At 53.9% G+C, this 16,665-nt stretch overlaps 5 protein-coding genes across 5 annotated transcripts; 2 read left to right on the forward strand and 3 right to left on the reverse strand.

The window, feature by feature from the left end:
• Positions 1 to 935: 935 nt before the first annotated feature.
• On the reverse strand, positions 936 to 4,010 carry G647_09969 (uncharacterized protein; the record flags this gene model as incomplete). The annotated part of the gene is made up of 3 exons (XM_008725961.1): positions 936 to 1,105; positions 1,160 to 3,830; positions 3,882 to 4,010. The coding sequence occupies 3 exons, from the start codon at positions 4,008 to 4,010 to the stop codon at positions 936 to 938; spliced, it is 2,970 nt and encodes a 989-aa protein (XP_008724183.1).
• A 1,283-nt stretch (positions 4,011 to 5,293) lies between these two features.
• Positions 5,294 to 7,990, reverse strand: G647_09970 (uncharacterized protein; the record flags this gene model as incomplete). The annotated part of the gene is made up of 1 exon (XM_008725962.1): positions 5,294 to 7,990. The coding sequence occupies one exon, from the start codon at positions 7,988 to 7,990 to the stop codon at positions 5,294 to 5,296; it is 2,697 nt and encodes an 898-aa protein (XP_008724184.1).
• Positions 7,991 to 8,529: 539 nt separating this feature from the next.
• Positions 8,530 to 9,937, reverse strand: G647_09971 (isocitrate dehydrogenase [NAD] subunit 1, mitochondrial; the record flags this gene model as incomplete). Its single annotated transcript, XM_008725963.1, has 5 exons — positions 8,530 to 8,617; positions 8,671 to 9,574; positions 9,645 to 9,719; positions 9,781 to 9,844; positions 9,905 to 9,937. 5 exons carry the CDS (start codon positions 9,935 to 9,937, stop codon positions 8,530 to 8,532), a joined length of 1,164 nt encoding a protein of 387 aa, XP_008724185.1.
• Positions 9,938 to 11,504: 1,567 nt separating this feature from the next.
• Positions 11,505 to 14,168, forward strand: G647_09972 (uncharacterized protein; the record flags this gene model as incomplete). The annotated part of the gene is made up of 1 exon (XM_008725964.1): positions 11,505 to 14,168. The coding sequence occupies one exon, from the start codon at positions 11,505 to 11,507 to the stop codon at positions 14,166 to 14,168; it is 2,664 nt and encodes an 887-aa protein (XP_008724186.1).
• Positions 14,169 to 14,743: 575 nt separating this feature from the next.
• G647_09973 (uncharacterized protein) lies at positions 14,744 to 16,412 on the forward strand (the record flags this gene model as incomplete). Its single annotated transcript, XM_008725965.1, has 2 exons — positions 14,744 to 14,937; positions 14,993 to 16,412. 2 exons carry the CDS (start codon positions 14,744 to 14,746, stop codon positions 16,410 to 16,412), a joined length of 1,614 nt encoding a protein of 537 aa, XP_008724187.1.
• Between the last annotated feature and the right edge of the window lie 253 nt (positions 16,413 to 16,665).

Consider the following 16,665-nt stretch of genomic DNA (forward strand, 5'->3'; position numbering starts at 1 on the left):
GAAGAGAGGAAGTAAAGAAGAGAGGAAGTAAAGAAGAGAGGAAGTAAAGAAGAGAGGAAGTAAAGAAGAGAGGAAGTAAAGAAGAGAGGAAGTAAGTGTTAGGAATATGCCTACCTATATTTACACTGAGTATATAGACCAAGAGGTCTATAATCTGATATAAAGTGCTCAGATTCTCGATCTCCTAACGCGATCCCCAGAGGCCGTGGATCTCTCCTTAACACTTAGGCACGCATCTTATTGCTGTCATCTTCAGCTTAAGCAGCGCGTAGCTCAATGCTACATCACGGTATCGCATCAGCTGCAAGGTGAACAGATAGACCTATGCTCGTGCTCCTGTGGCCCGGATGAGGAGAGTATAAACGCCAAACTTCCCATGCAGCAACATCATCTGTTCCCGTGCCCGATACAAACTTCTCTCCGAAAACCAGTGGTGTAACGCCATGTAACATCCATGGACTGTAGCGCCAGCTCCGTGACGAGCCCATAGCTTGACCCCTCCATGACCGTGCTGCCACGAGCGGGTATCATTCCTCTGTCCAAAACATTCTGGGCCATCATGGTAGCACGACCGTCTCTTACGATGTTGTATGTGTTGAAGACGGTGACTGGTTGACAGTCTACATCGCTGCCCGCAAAAATAGACGCCGTAATGTGCCGCCGTTAGTCAACTGCAACCTCTGTACAGATCCACCGCCTTTCGTGAACCCATCTCGCTCCAGAAAAACACAAAGCAGAAAGGTATAGAGTAATTACATGCCGAGACTTCTGTCCACTTGAGATGCGAACGGAGTCTTCAGCCCCGAGAAGTCGTAATGTACGCCGATATACGCCGAATGCTGGCTGCAAAACGCCAGCTGAGGCCGTGTCGTAAGGTCGATTCGGACAAACCCTCCCAAGACGTATATTCATTATGTCGTTCTTCAATTTACGAGTCATGCCCGTGGTGGCGTGGCAGCGGTAGTAGTCGAAGGGGTACCGCTTCGGTGTGATATAGGTGGTGATGCTCTGCTCGGCGAGGCGATAGCAGGTGCTGAGGCACGCTTCTGAATCACCTGAAGCTTCTTCCGGATGATCGCGAGTCGTTGCCGGATACTGGCGACCACTGGAACCGCGTTAGCCTTCGGAGTCCCGGACAGAACAGATGCAGGAGACTTACAGTTCTTAACAGTCCTCCTGTCCTCGGCTTCCAGCCCATTGATTGGAGCCAGATCCTCTTTCTCATCCTGGTCGCTAGTGCCACTGCCTTGGCTTGAAAGATTGTCGTCGTCACTCTCCAGAACAGCTTCCAACATGCGAATCGCCGTGACATATGATATTTCACATCCGGCCAAGTCTTCGTTCGTTAACTCATTGATCGCCGCTGCTCGACTCATCTCAAGCGCTCGATCGTACATCAGCTTCTCCGCAGTGATGCCCGAGCTCACAACAACGTGATCTGCAGAAGTGCCCAGTCCTGCGCTGGAGGCAGTAGTGGATGAGATGTTGTTCGGATGGCTGGGATGGTCCTCGGGAAGTCGCCGCTGGCTGTCGATGAGCTTGAGTCGGACAAGATCTGCCTTTTCAAGAACTTCATTAAAGCGATTTCGGATCCATTGCACGACATTGTTCATTCTTTGCCCCGTGGCCGCGGAGTTAGCGCTTGACCGATGTGTGGCATCGCCAGGTGCATCGGCACGATTTTTACGAGCCCACCAGCGTGCTGCAGTATCCATGCCCTTAGCTAGAAGTGCCAGCGCTTTGACATAAAGGACAAGCGCCTCCTCTGCCACGATGACTGTCGCTTCAATGGTGAGATCCTCATTCGAGGCTGTGAACGGCCCATCAGCGACGTTGTCGCCCGAGGCATTGCGCAAGCCCAGACCTGGTTGGGACGGCCCGGCAGGGATCAGTTGCTTGTACTTGACTTCGGCAAACCCATAGACAACATCGCTCCTGGTCGCAATCTCTTCCACCGCCTGGATATATCTGCTGTCTTCATCACCAGCCGGTGCAGCTTTAGAGTCACCAACCACGACCAGACTGCTCTGCGTCCCGGGATATGTCGGGAAGGGATTGTACGTAATCGGAGGAGATTTGCCACCGCGCATCAAGTTGACGGGCGGAGAAAATCCTACACCGAAAAGCCGACCGCTTGCCATATTCAAGGCTTTTGAGATAGCCGAAGTCGCAGATCCGGGGCTGGGTCCATAGCGTCTCTCGTAAGAGTTTTGACGCTGGTGCATCGAGTCCGGTCTTCTCCCAGAAGCGATCTGAACCGCTCGAGAAGCACTGGTCTGGGCACCAGTGACAGAGCCAGGGGCGCCTTGCGTCGTAGCTCTGCGAACCATGGCCCCGGATTTGGGAGACATGGCGGTTTGCAAGTTTCTGTTCAGTCGAGGACTAGCCTCTAGCTCATCAGCCAAGGCGTTGACCTCAACAGCCTTCTTTTCCACGAGCACATAGTCGCGCTCGAACGCAATATCTTGAGCGACTCGTTCTCTCTCAGTCTCTTCTTGCTGCCTACGCAGGGCAGCTTCCTGGGCTGTATTATAGACTTGATCCCGCAATGAGGAAGGCGGCAGCTTGTGCGAGCCGGCGCTGGTCTGACGCGCCATCGGAGTTGAGGATGGACGAGCCATCAATTCTTGTCTACCTGGCGCGGTGGCGTGAGGATGGAGAGCAGGGCGAGTCTCTACCGGACTCGACCCGGACTCCAGGGCCGCCTGCAGCTCGTCAATGGCAACTCTCTGCGTTGCTATGGGTTCCCTTGGGCCGGATGATGGACGACTCGTCGAATAACGTCTTGATAAATTGTCTTCCGACACGGTCTTTGATGATTCGAGATAGGGACTTTCTGGTTCTCTCCTCGAGCCTGGACGAGCCAAACCGACCGGGTCTGTTCGACTGTTCCGCCTTCGGTCGCCCTCAAGTTGCACTGGCTCCGGGGGCACATCCTCGGGGTGGAGTCCCGGGATAGGGCCTGACACCACCTCATTGCTGAAGAAATCAGGAAATGTCATTCTCTCGTCTGGATCCCTCTTAAGGAGCAACCGAATGAGCCTTTTCATTTCCTCGGAGATGATGTATTCGTCTCCAAACTTAATCTTATCCTCGCTCTTCTCAATCTTGCGAAGCAATTCGACATGGTTCGAGGCTCGAAATGGCGGGCGTGCAGTCATCATCTCAAAAAGCACGGTTCCCACAGACCAGAGATCGGCCTTTGCGCCGTATTTCTCGTACCGTAGGATCTCGGGTGCCATGTACAGGGGCGAACCACATAGGGTCTCAGCAAGGGCTGTCGAAGGCAGTGATCGAGCAAAGCCAAAGTCTGCAATCTTCAGCATAGGGAGCGATTTGATGCCGGTGACGGGGTCGAGCGAGTCGTCGCCAACTTTGTAGGGCATCGGGTTCGGCTTGTGCTTCTGGAAGTATTCGGGTGAAGGATTGAGCAGAAGGTTTTGCGGCTTGACGTCTCGGTGGATGAGGTTCTTCGCACGAAGGAACTGCAAAGCGCTAGCCAGTTGCTTCAAGAAATGCCGGACAACCACCTCGTGAAGACCGCCGTATCTCGGATTGGGGTATTTGAGCATCATATTGCCCACCAGGTCACTGTCCTTGATTTCATTTCGCCTCTTGATGAAGTGTGACAGATCGCCCAGAGCAACATACTCCATGATCAGGTGGATGTGCGAGCTCGATTCCTTACAGTCGATGAGGGCAACGATGTGAGGATGATGCAGGCCTTTGAGGATGGAAATCTCCGAAGTCAGGTTGTCCTTGAGTTTCTTGTTCAACTTGGACATGTTGACAGATTTGATTGCCACGATGCTCTGCGTGCCGGACGTGCTCTGTGACGCTGTCAGTGCATCTTCGAGAAATGGAGGCACGCCGTGACTCACCGTGTGGATGGCCTTGTATACTGTTGCAAAGCTGCCTCGACCGATCTCTTCATGGCGCTGAAAGCTGCCTATCCGCTCCGAGTCCTTCGACCTCCTCGGAGCGGACGACTGCGAGGTTGTGGACGCCATTTTCTTCCCTTCACCTCCCTCCGCCTGCTTCGGTCGATAACGCCGGTCGGAGATGCTGAGGTGAGGCGATGTGAAGGTTACCTTCTGACTTGAGGTGGGAGACCCAGCGAAGTGGTGTGGCCCATGGATTGCTCGAGATGGAGACAAGGCAGAAATGACAGGCTCACGGATGGATTGTGGCACCAGGTAGCAGTAGCAGGTAGCAGGCGACAGGTCGAATGAAAGTGTGGAGATGGCGCAATAGGACGGCAGGCTGCGTGAATCGGGGTCTGTGCCACTCGACTTCACTGAAACTCAACAAAATGTGTGGGGTTGAAAGGACCGTATTGAAGTGATTTAGCTGAGGTAGTGGTTGGGTTGTGAGATGCGGTTGTGGGAGGTCGTGGTCGTCGGGCGCAAGTCTGGGGGATACAGGGCGTGGTTGGACAGGCCGAGTGACGCACTGTAGTGACTCTTAGCCCGTTCAAGTGAACAGCAGGCGCAACACGCACAATAGATAGTGATAGCGACGGAGGGAAATTCAAAGGCTCAAGATGACAATAAATGGTCCGAAGGGCCAGTACGCTACGGCGACAGGAGAGCAGCAGAGAGCAGAGAGCAGAGAGCAGAGAGCGAAGTTAGTCATGCAGTCAGTCAAGTCATTCACTGCATACAAGCGCGACAGGCGACGGACGTGCAGATGCGTGGTGTGTCTTTCCACGGCTTTTGGGGGTGTGGGAGAGCGGGAGGCTCGAGTGATCGACTGGACTGGGCTGGACGTGTGACCTGGCGAGAGAGATAAGGGTCACGTGGAAGCTACAATCAGCAGTTCGCCAGCTTCGCCTCAGTCGTCCCTCAGTTGTCCCTCACTTGGGCAATCAACCTTCCGTTGTCCGTTCGCTGGCCATCCAACCTTGCTTGTCGGACAGTGTACTCCGTACTCCGTATCTTCCCCCGGATTTCTCTGCCTCTTTCTGCGCCCAACAAAGAAACGTGATCCCTACCCTGCCCCTCCGAGACTCTCGTGCATCACGACATGTACCGAGCGCTTATCACTGCCAAATGGATTCCTCTTCCGGAGCTGCTTTACCTTCCGCTGCTCCTACTGCTACCTCGTGTCTGCAGGTCTGTTTATCTGACGTAGGTCCTAGGCGAATATGTCCAAGACTGCGTCCCTCGGGGTTTGGACCCTACTTGTGGCTGCGGTCAACTTCATGCAATAGTACTCATGGGTTCGAGACAAAACGGGCATCAGTTCACTTGAGCAACGTCTCAATGATGACGAGATGACGGATTTCGCCGGATCAGATATCCAATCCCCGTACCAACAACCACAGTCCTACTGGAACCACCACGTTGTCGTTTGCCGCAGTCAAGGTACTCTCCAAAAGACTCGCTCCGGTCCCTGCTACCAGGCATTTCCCCAGGACTGACCCGAGCGCTTTTCCATCATGCCATGACATCCATCCCCCGAGTCTAAGCCAAGCCCAGCTCGTTAGTAGACCGCACGTGACCGCCATGGCAAATGCGAGGCTTCCTTCCAAGCTTTTCCCACCCACCCAGTACCATTTTGTCTTCCCATAACGCCGGCCGATGAGGCTTGCCGCAGCATCGCCCATGCCCACACAAATGACGCCACTGACCATGCTCAAGTCTCGCACTGGGGTATCCCAGCCATTCCACGGCGCATCACCAACGCGCGGCGCAGCAGCAAGCGAAAGCCACAAGGGGATGGCGCACCCAATCAACAAGAAGATGTGTGACACAATGACTGGACCTCGATGATCTCGTCCATCAACATATGGAGCCAAAAAGACAGTCAAAGGTTTCGAGATTGGTGGCAGTTGTGACGCCCGGAACAGGTCGAGCAGTAGGAATATCGCCAGGATCAAGCTGAGAGCCAAAGCAATAAAACACGGATCCACGTATATCGTGGGAAGCAGCATGGCCACCATGATGCCATGAAAGACCTTGCGTCTGGTGTCAACCTCGACCACAGATGTGAGTCGCAGGACAGCCGCGATACCAGTGCCCAGAACAACTAGGCAGTATGCGCATATGGCAAGGCGCGTAGTAGCAGGTCCGAGGGCGTTTTGTCGGAGGTGCTCAACGAGGCCGTTTTGGAAGGCCACAGCCGGCTCCCTCTGCCGAGCTGGAAGGCTGATCCAGCGCTCTAGGTTGTTGCTGACGACCCAGAAACGGACTGTGGGTAGATTCCCAAGCAAGTAGCCGAGTGCCCACCCGATCGGCTCCTGGTTGGACAATGCTCGTGTTGCCACGTAGAGCCGAACGGGACCCAGGATTGTGGCAGCAACAAAGAAGTAAGCAGCCGCCGCATACACGTACTTTCGAACCCGAACTTGTTCCAGACTGAATGCCAAGAACGGCGCAGAAGGACCACTAGGGACTGCCTTCGCCTTCTTCATAGTGACGGAGTCTTGTTTGCTGTTGCCGTGATCGAAAGCTGCGAAAGTATTCCTGCGGAGGGGCGGTGCTATCGTCGCTGTATCCAGTGACATAGCGTTTGTCGCTGTCGCTTCAAGCGCCGACTTCGCTTCTTCAACAGGCCCCATGGCAGAAAGAGCTCTTCCGTTGAGTTGCAGCTTCAGTCGAGGACGCAGTTTCCTGATGCTCTTCATAGGCTGAACGTCGTCATCAGAGTCGGAGTCTTCACGGCCAACGTGACGGAACGCACCCCTGACGAGAAAGGTGCATATAGCTTGATCAATCTGGGAGATAAGGCCTCGATTCCGTCTTATTTTCAGAAGCCTCCAGGTTGGCACCCTTGCCAGCGCAACTTCCCACATTAGCACATGCTTGCAAGTGATGAATATGCATAAGCCCCCGAGCCATATCGTCGCCTTCAGGATTTCAGCTTGCGGTGTCCCTGCAAAGAGATAGAGGCTAACCAGCGCTGACGAAAGTAGCTGTAGTTCCGAGGTCTCCAGGCTGGATGTGGTGAGATAGCCAAGTACCGACATCAGCACGTGGTGCAGTGGAAACAGCAGAACCAGGTCTTCCCGCGTCAGCGACGGACCAATCTTTAACGAAAGTGGCTTAAAGACCGAGGGAGTAAACACTTGGTGATTCGAGGCGTGGAGAGGTAAAACTGAAAATACCCAGTGCAGATACTCCCCAATCGCAGGGAATTGTGTTGTCGTGACTAATCGTGGCATGGAGGAAAGACCACAAACAATGGTGGCGGGGAGAAAAGAAGCGCTGTGGTGAAACAGTGATACGGCAACCATCGATGGTAGCAATACAGGGTACAAAAGAGGCCCTGGGTCAAACCGGGATGGAATATGGAATCCCAGTCGTAGTGCCTGGGTTAAGGTCTTGCCTGATCCCAGCGCAAGAAAGGTGAGCCGGAGAGGGTACACCAGGTATACGAGAGGGGGAATAACAAGAAAAGCAGCGATCTCATTCAGCCAGTCTTGAAGACCTGTCGAGCCTTTTCTGTTATTCCACACGATGACGCCGATGCCACAGAGTAAGCTGGTCTCTGTACATCTTCGGACGATCTCGCGCCGTTTCCGGTCCTTGTATGTTTGATAGTCCTTCACCTGGCTTCTCGGTGCCTGTAATTTCTTTTCACGTTTCTCTGGTGGCTCAAAGAATCGAAGTTCTTCCCCGTCCACGAAGGCTGGAGGTGTAGACGGCGGGCTTGCGGCGGGTGTGAGATTAGCTGGCGTGCTTCCTCGCAGGCCCTTGTGCAGACGCAGTGCGGGCGCAGGAAGGCCCTTTAGGAAAGGGCCTTTCTCATCATCTGCCTCCGTCCCGCTGTCACTGGACTCCGACCGGCTTGGACGAGGTGATGGAACAAATCCATCGGCGACTGAAGTCGAGCCACCGGCGCCCGACCATGACTGGGTTGTCGAAAGGCTGTCACCCCTCAGATGGTATGGTCGAGGTGTGCGTGACAATGTCAGATTATGTTGCTCGTGAATTTCTTGAGAGCTGGATCGGCCGCTGTCAGTTCTGGTCGGCTTCAGGAAAGTCATCGGAGGGCAGATCCGAAAATGGTGGGGAGTCGTCGCAGTCTATCGGGGGCATTCATTCATGGCGGATAAGCGTCGTCAAGGAGTCGTACTGCAATTACTGCAGGCTCAGGTGCCATCCTGGTGTAGCATGACCAGGTGGTTTTGTTGGGAGCGACTGAGCAGATTCACATGCAACGCAGGAAGTGTGAGCTGCGGATGCCTCTTCAAGTTTGGCCCGGGCTTCTGATTCCCACAATCTGTGCCGAGTGACGACGTAATGCCTTAAGCCGGCACCACAGGCACCCACTACTGTACCTCAGATACCCACCTAGGCACCCCAGCACCACCAGCGACGCGGATCATACCGCTGACGAACACAGGCCGACCTCCGTAAGAGACACCGTTTGCACATATTCCGTACGCGCGAGGGCTACAGATTGCATTTACAGATGACGGTTCTAACTTTCAGTCCATGCCTATCAAAACATAAGGATACCGCAAAGCCACCATTGCACTCGCTGTCCCCGCTCGGTCAGAAGTCAGAAGTAAGCACCATCGCCTTACAGCTCAGCTTCCATCTTATCCAGAATGGTCCTGGTGAATTCATGTGTCGTTGCGTCGCCGCCCATATCGCGAGTCCGTACCTTGCTGCAACAGTAAGTCAGCGGATGAAGATGGTGGCGCAGCTGGTCGCGACTTACCCGTCAGCAATCACATCATATACAGCCTTGGAAATGCGGTTCGCATGGTCGTCCAGACCCAGATGCCTGAGAAGCATGGTACCAGATAGAAGCAGAGCCGTAGGATTGGCTTGATCCTTGCCCTGGATATCCAAGCCGACGTGTCTGCAGCCAGGCTCGAAGACCGCAACATCGCGACCCATATTGCAGCCAGGAACCACACCAGGCCCACCAACAAGGGCGGCAGTGATGTTCGTCAGAATACCGCCGTAGAGATTGGGCATGACCATCACATCGAATTGTTGCGGTCTTGACACGGCTTGCATGGAGGCATTGTCCACGATCATGTCGTTGACCTCCAAGGTCGGGTAGTCCTCCCCCACCTTCTTGACCGTGTTCCGGAACAGACCATCGGCCAGCTTCATGATGTTCGCCTTGTGGATGCAAGTGACCTTTTTCCTGTTATTCGCCAGCGCAAATGAGAAAGCGAACTTGGCGATTCGCTCGGACTTGGCGCGGGTAATGATCTTCAACGACTCGACAACCCCTTGCACAGACTGGTGCTCCAGACCAGAGTACTCGCCCTCCGTGTTTTCACGAACAATACAGAGATCCACATTCTTGTGCCGAGTCACCAGACCAGGAATGTTCTTGATCAAGACCACCGAGGCGTAGATATCGAGTTCCTGGCGTAGGGCGACATTGAAGGACTGGTGACCAGAACGTTCGATGGGAGTGTGCAAGATTCCTTTCAGACCAAGTTTGTTCCGTCGAAGAGATGATATTGACTCCTTGAACAGGTCTTCTGAGTGCTTGTCCCCAGAGTCTACACCTGTCACGTCGACCTGCTCCCACTCGATGGGGACGTTGTCGGCCTTGAATATCGTCTTTACTGCTTCGGCGACTTCGGCACCAATACCATCACCTGCAATTATTCGCAACGAGTAAGTCCATTGCTCCAACGGGTGCTGAGAGAGTCTGAGGATGTGCCGTACCAGGAATCAATGTCACAGTATATTTTCCACCATATTTTGTGGGCTTGAAAATGTCGGATTCGACGGTAGCATAGGCTGGACGGAAACAAATACATCAGCTGTTGGAACGATGTCGTCTAAAGTCGGCTTTGCTCACATCTGGCAAGGAAGGGCGAGACAGTGGTATGTCTGCTTGCGCGCTGAGTAGCTCGGAACAGCGCCTGGTGCAGATAAAGCTCATTAGATTACTGCTCATCGAGCGGTGTAGGTCTTGTCCTCACCTGAGCGCTTCGACTGGACCTTGCTAGCGACATCGTAGCGACACGGCCAGGTAAATGCAAGGGTCGACGACTATCGTATCGCGCAGCAGCAGTGGTGTAAAGCAGAAAACTTATCGCAGGGTGGAGGAGCTTTGTTTCTGATGCAACCCGGAACGAGCTCTGACCAATCGCAGTGCAACATCCGAATGACGTCGATGATTGCTCGGAAGGCCGAGCTAGGTGCCGAGGAGAGCAGTTCTTCAAAGTCACGACAGTATTGAAGCTCTCTAGGCACGAGTAGTCATACAGTACAGGACGTGCGCGATAGAGCATTGGATTATCCGCATGTCGACTAGGGTTTCCTAATGGACGATCAACCGATCGTACAGACGTTGTAGCTCGTAGCACATCTAGCTGAAGGCTGGCAAGGCAAACGTGGGATTCCCAAGAGGGAGTCATCCACTGCTTCACCTCTACTCTCAATTGACTTTGACTGTAGTTGCTTTGTATCTCAGAGACTAAGCACATACACCAAGCACGCAGTGGCACAATAATGCTCTCAGATCAGACTTGAATGCCCAGTCCTAATCTAGCATCCCTAACTTGATGCTTCACCTCAACCTTTCCAAGGCTAGATCATGGGACTGGGACTGGGAATGTGCCAGACAACTATGGAGAATCACCCATTTAGCGGAAGTGACCTCCTCAAACTTGCTGGTATGTCGTCTGTTCTTGCAAGAAAGAAAGAAAACAAATCAAGAATGCATGGAGGTGCGAGCATTTTGATGCCGGTTCTTGCGTGCCCCAAAGACATCAGGCTAGGTAAACTGGCGAGGTTGAGCGAAAAATCCTGAGTTTAACCGGCGGTGAATCAAGACAGCCACTGTCTGGTTAGGCGAAGGTGAATAGACGAGCGACCAACCTCAGCAATTGAGGCCTGGATCCCCTCATCATATGACGGCAGCAGACCGGCCTCGTCGACTTGCTGCTTGAGGTAGAAGGTCATCAGGTCGTAGGATCTAACTGCTGTGCAGGATAGGCGCCCTGCCCATCTGCCGCAGACAGAGATACAGGGAACGATTACTCCGTACAGCTAAGTGAGATTCAGAACTCATCTGGCAGGAAAAGAACTTTTGAATACGAACTCGCCGCAGTTGCCGAATCTGGCGCCCCCACGATCCATGCAGGGCCAATTGCTCGCTCGCACGCGGCACACCTCTGCCTGGGTGCCAGACCCCCCGTGGCTTGCGCAGGGCGACGCACGAGACCTGGTCTGAGTTTCACAGCAATCCATCCATTCCTTCAACAAGCTGACCCTCGTGTTTGCTTGGAGTCAGGCGGGCAGATATAGATGCAGCCAGCCGTACGGTCTCTTTCCAGGCTTGCTGCTCAAACACGGACCGTAAACTCACGAGCTCAAATCCTGCGTCGATCCTTCGAAAACCGACCCTCTTTCTACGTCAAGACTGCTTCAGCATACAGCCACTGCAGGCAGCTCTCTTGTTTGCCTTCCTCTGCTCCTTCCAGACTTGCAGGAGACCCAGCTTCGAGATCACTGCGGCCATTGACTCCTGCGCTCTACTCAAGTGTATCACCGTCAAGAGCATTCCACTCTGCCACGATGTGCCGGTTCATGTCAGACTCGCCGGGGACCGTCAACACCCAAGGCCGAATCATCCTCCCTGCAAATGTCGTTCCAACACACTACGATGTGACCCTGGAGGTTGACTTTGACAAGTTCATCTTTAAAGGAGTGGTTGTCATTGACCTGGACGTTGCAAAGGATTCCACCTCCATCTCGTTGAATACTCTGGAGCTCGATATCCACTCGACAGCCGTTCATGCTGATGGTGCCCTGGTTACGTCTTCGCCAACGCTCTCCTACGATGCAGATACTCAGACAACGACCATTGAGCTTGGGGAAGGCAAGAAGCTCTCGAAGGGCCAAAGGGTGCAGCTGAAGCATACATACACTGGTCAGTTGAATGACAAGATGGCTGGTTTTTACCGGTCAAAGAGAAAGGACGGAAAGTATCTTGCTGTAACACAGTTTGAGGCTACGGATGCAAGGAGGGCGGTTCCCTGTTTCGACGAACCTGCGTTGAAAGCAGAGTTTACCGTCACGCTGATTGCCGACGACGAAATGACCTGTCTCTCGAATATGGATGTGGCGTCGACAAGTACAGTGGATTCAGAGGTTACAGGCGGGAAGAGAAAGGCTGTGAAATTTAATCGTTCGCCGCGCATGTCGACCTACCTCTTGGCTTTCATTGTTGGAGAGCTCAAGTCAATCTCGACAGACAAGTTCAGATTACCCATCAAGGTGTGGATGACACCAGACCAGAATGAATCCGATGGACAGTTCGCGCTTGAGGTCGCTGCTAAGACCCTAGCGTTCTATGAGAAGGCATTCCAGGCACCATACCCGTTGCCAAAGATGGATATGGTTGCCATCCCCGATTTTGCCGCTGGAGCGATGGAGAACTGGGGTCTAGTGACTTACCGTGTGGTAGACCTCCTCTTCGACCAGAAGTCCGCCGGGGCTGCAACGAAGGAACGCGTCGCCGAAGTTGTTCAGCACGAATTGGCCCATCAGTGGTTCGGAAACCTGGTGACGATGGACTTCTGGGACGGGCTGTGGCTCAACGAAGGATTTGCAACCTGGATGAGCTGGTACAGTTGCAACGAGTTCTATCCTGAATGGAAAGTGTGGGAAACCTTTGTCATTGATACCTTACAAGGAGCGCTGGGATTGGATGGCCTGCGTAGTTCGCATCCCATTGAAGTGCCTGTGCATCGGGCAGAGGACATCAACCAGATTTTCGATGCCATCTCGTACTCGAAGGGCTCATCGGTCCTCAGAATGATCTCCAAGTATCTCGGCGAGGACACTTTTATTGAGGGTGTGAGGAGGTACATCAAGAAGCATGCCTGGGGCAACACGCAGACAAGTCATCTGTGGAACGCTTTGGGGGATGCAAGTGGAAAAGACGTGGCACATGTGATGGACATCTGGACCAAGAACATTGGGTATCCGGTGATCACAGTGACGGAGAACGAGAAGGACTCTAGCATCACCATCAAGCAGAATCGATTCTTGCGAACGGGCGATGTGAAGCCCGACGAGGACAAGGTCCTCTATCCGGTGATGCTTGGGCTCAGGACCAAGGACGGAGTGGACGAGACTCTGATGCTCACCGAGCGAGAACAGACTTTCAAGATCAAGGGAGGGTTGGGTTTCTACAAGCTGAATGCCGATCACTCGGCCTTTTACAGGACCAGCTACACACCTGAGAGGTTGACGAAGCTTGGGGAAGCAGCTCAAAAGGGACTGCTCTCTGTTGAAGATCGGGCTGGGATGATTGCTGATGCGGGTGCGCTCGCGGCCAGTGGATACGGCAAGACGTCGGGCATTCTCAGTCTTCTGCAGTCGTTCAATACGGAGACGCAGTTTGTGGTGTGGAATGAGATCCTTACCCGGATCAACGCTGTGCGTAACACGTGGATCTTCCAGGATGAGAAGGTCAAGGACGCCTTGAAGGCTTTCCAGTTGAACCTGACCTCGGCGAAGGCGCACGAGCTTGGTTGGGAATTCTCAGAGGATGAGGATCACATCTTGAGTCAATTCAAAGGCATGATGTTCGGCTCCGCCGGCCTTGCAGGCGATGCAAAGATCCAAACGGCGGCCAAGGAGATGTTTGGGAAATTCATGGAAGGCGACTATGCTGCTGTCCATCCTAATCTGAGGTCATCGGTGTTCGCCATGGCACTCAGAGACGGCGGCGAGAAGGAATGGAACGCCCTGCTCGCCCGATACCATTCCGCGCCGACCTCGGATGAGAAGAACACTTGCCTGCGAAGTCTGGGACGAGCGAAGGATCCTGAGCTGATCAAGAAGACTCTGGACCTGGCGCTTAGCGGACAGGTCAAGATGCAAGATATCTACATGCCTATTGGTGGCCTGGGCACCACTTCCGAAGGTATCGAGAGAAGATGGGAGTGGATGTGCGCCAACTGGGACGAGCTCGTTGAGAAGCTCCCACCCAGCATGACCATGCTCAGCAGCGTCGTCAGCATCTGCGCTGCTGGCTTTACATCGGAGGACCAACTGGCGAAGGTCGAGAAGTTCTTCGACGGCAAGGACAAGAAGGGCTTCGACCGCAGCCTGCAGCAAAGTATGGATTCTATTCGGGCAAAGGCCAACTGGCTGAAGAGAGATGGAGAGGATTTGCAAGGATGGCTGAGGAGTAACGGGTATTTGAAAGAGGTCAGTGGGAAACTGTGAGCTGCTGGTGGGCGCTGATGGCCGCCCCCGGATCGGATGGCATAGACAAAGACTCCTGGGGGACCTGGAAGGTGACGTCTAGATGGAGGCTGTATGACTAGAATACTACCATAGAAGCAAAGGTACCGGCATCATCCACCTGCAGAAACGGAGCTGCCGACGGCGCAGAGCTGCGCGTGGTACGTAGCATTGTTGCAACGAGTGGCGGGAGACGATGGCGGGTGTTGGGGTGCCACGTACTGGTGGTGCTGGTGGCGATGCCGGTGGTGATGGCGGTGTCTTTGGTGCCGGTGGCTCGACTCGGATGAAGCCCGCCGCGCCCAGAGATCGGCATGCGAGATGCAGCTTCGGCCAATCGCAGGCGTTTGGTACCTGACAACCGTCATTGGAATTTTATTTTCTGGGAAATCGCCTCAACCCGGCGCAGTCAGTCCTTCGATCACGCTGCACAACGCTTTGTTGCGAGGCCACAGGCATGCTCTTACTCTTTTGAACAGTGAATTCCCTTCAAGTCGTTGTATCGCCTTCTGTACTCCGACCCAGCTCGCCAACCCACATCTGCGGACACATCTACAATGGGTCTCCTCACCACCCTGACCGAGCCCCTCGAATACCTCCGTGCAACACTCCCGACCTACCAGCTCGTTCTCCTCGGTCTCTTTGCTTTTGTCGCTGTGTCGGTAGCATGGAATGTCACGAGGCAGCTGGTGTTCCGGGATAAGACCGCGCCGCCAGAAGTATGGAGTTGGTTCCCCGTGCTTGGAAACACGTACGTGCATCGATACTCGGCAAGAACCCAGATGGCGTGCTAACTTTCCCTCTAGGATCTGGTACGGCATGGACCCCTTTGACTTCTTCTTTGCATGTAAGGAGAAGTACGGCGACGTCTTCACCTTTATCCTGCTCGGTCGAAGAGTTACTGTGTGCTTGGGCACCAAGGGCAATGAGTTCATCTTGAACGGCAAATTGAAGGACGTGAATGCCGAGGAGATCTACACCGGGCTCACCACGCCCGTCTTTGGGGAGGGCGTGGTGTATGACTGTCCTAACGCGAAATTGATGGAGCAGAAGAAGTTCGTCAAATTCGGACTGACAATGGAGGCCTTTCAATCCTATGTCGATTTGATTTCGAGCGAAACACAGTCGTTCGTGGCGAAGGGCAAGCCGTTTCAACGGGCTTCCGGGAGAATGGACATTGTCCCTGCGATGGCGGAACTGACCATTTATACCGCATCACGATCTCTCCAAGGACCCGAAGTACGCGCCAAGTTCGACTCGACTTTTGCCGATTTGTTCCACGACTTGGACATGGGATTTTCACCCATCAACTTCATGCTTTCATGGTTTCCTCTGCCCCATAACCGCAAACGGGATATCGCGCAGAAGAAGATGGCTGATACGTATATGGAAATCATCAAGGCCCGACGGGCTGCTGGTGGCAAGAGGGACAAGGGCGACGAAGATATGATCTGGAATTTGATGGCCTGCGTTTACAAAGACGGCACGCCGGTCCCTGATAAGGAAATTGCGCACATGATGATTGCCTTGTTGATGGCGGGACAGCACTCCTCCTCATCGACGTCCAGTTGGATTCTACTGAGATTAGCCACCAGACCAGACATTCAAGAGGAGCTGTTGGAGGAGCAGAAACGAGTGCTGGGCGAGGACCTGCCGCCCCTGACATACGACAACCTCCAAAAGCTCAACCTGAACGCGAAAGTGGTCAAGGAGACGCTGAGACTACACGCCCCCATCCACAGCATCTTGCGGAAAGTGAAGTCTCCTTTGACGATCGTTGCGAATACCCCGGAGGCTACGAAGACGTATCAGATCCCCACCACTCATACGCTCATGTCTGCGCCGGGCGTGACATCGCGAGAACCCGAATTTTTCCCTGAGCCCATGAAATGGGAGCCCCATCGCTGGGACGAAGGCCACCCCTTAGCATACACCCGCCTCGGCACCGACCAAGAAGAGTTTGAGGATTATGGCTACGGCATGATCAGCAAAGGTGCCTCCTCGCCATATTTACCCTTTGGGGCTGGAAGGCATCGGTGCATTGGCGAGCAATTTGCCTATGTCCAGCTGGGGACAGTCCTTGCGACAATAGTGCGGCTCGTCAAGTTTAGACAGATTGAAGGCAAGCAGTTGGTGCCCACAGATTATTCGAGTCTCTTCAGCAGGCCGATGGCGCCTGCGGTCGTGGAGTTCGAGAAGAGGGTAGGCATGAAGGAGAAGAACTAGGGCACAGCAGGAAGCGGCGGACTGTACTTAATAGATATCAGCGAGCCAGTCCAGCTGGGCAGCTTCTGGTGTTGGAGCGTTGGCGCATTCGAGGGGATAGAACACTCTGCACTTTGTACATCCAGAGTGCTAATGATAGTGGCTTGCCAGCTTCATCGGACTCCGGTCAGTTTGATGTTCCGGGTAATTTCCACTCGGCCTGTAGACGCACCGGACCCGGTCCAGCGGGACTGGTCCCAGGTACAAAGTACTT

The sequence above is a fragment of the Cladophialophora carrionii genome (genome assembly GCF_000365165.1).
Source record: "Cladophialophora carrionii CBS 160.54 unplaced genomic scaffold supercont1.12, whole genome shotgun sequence".
NCBI classification, from domain to species: Eukaryota; Fungi; Ascomycota; class Eurotiomycetes; order Chaetothyriales; family Herpotrichiellaceae; genus Cladophialophora; species Cladophialophora carrionii.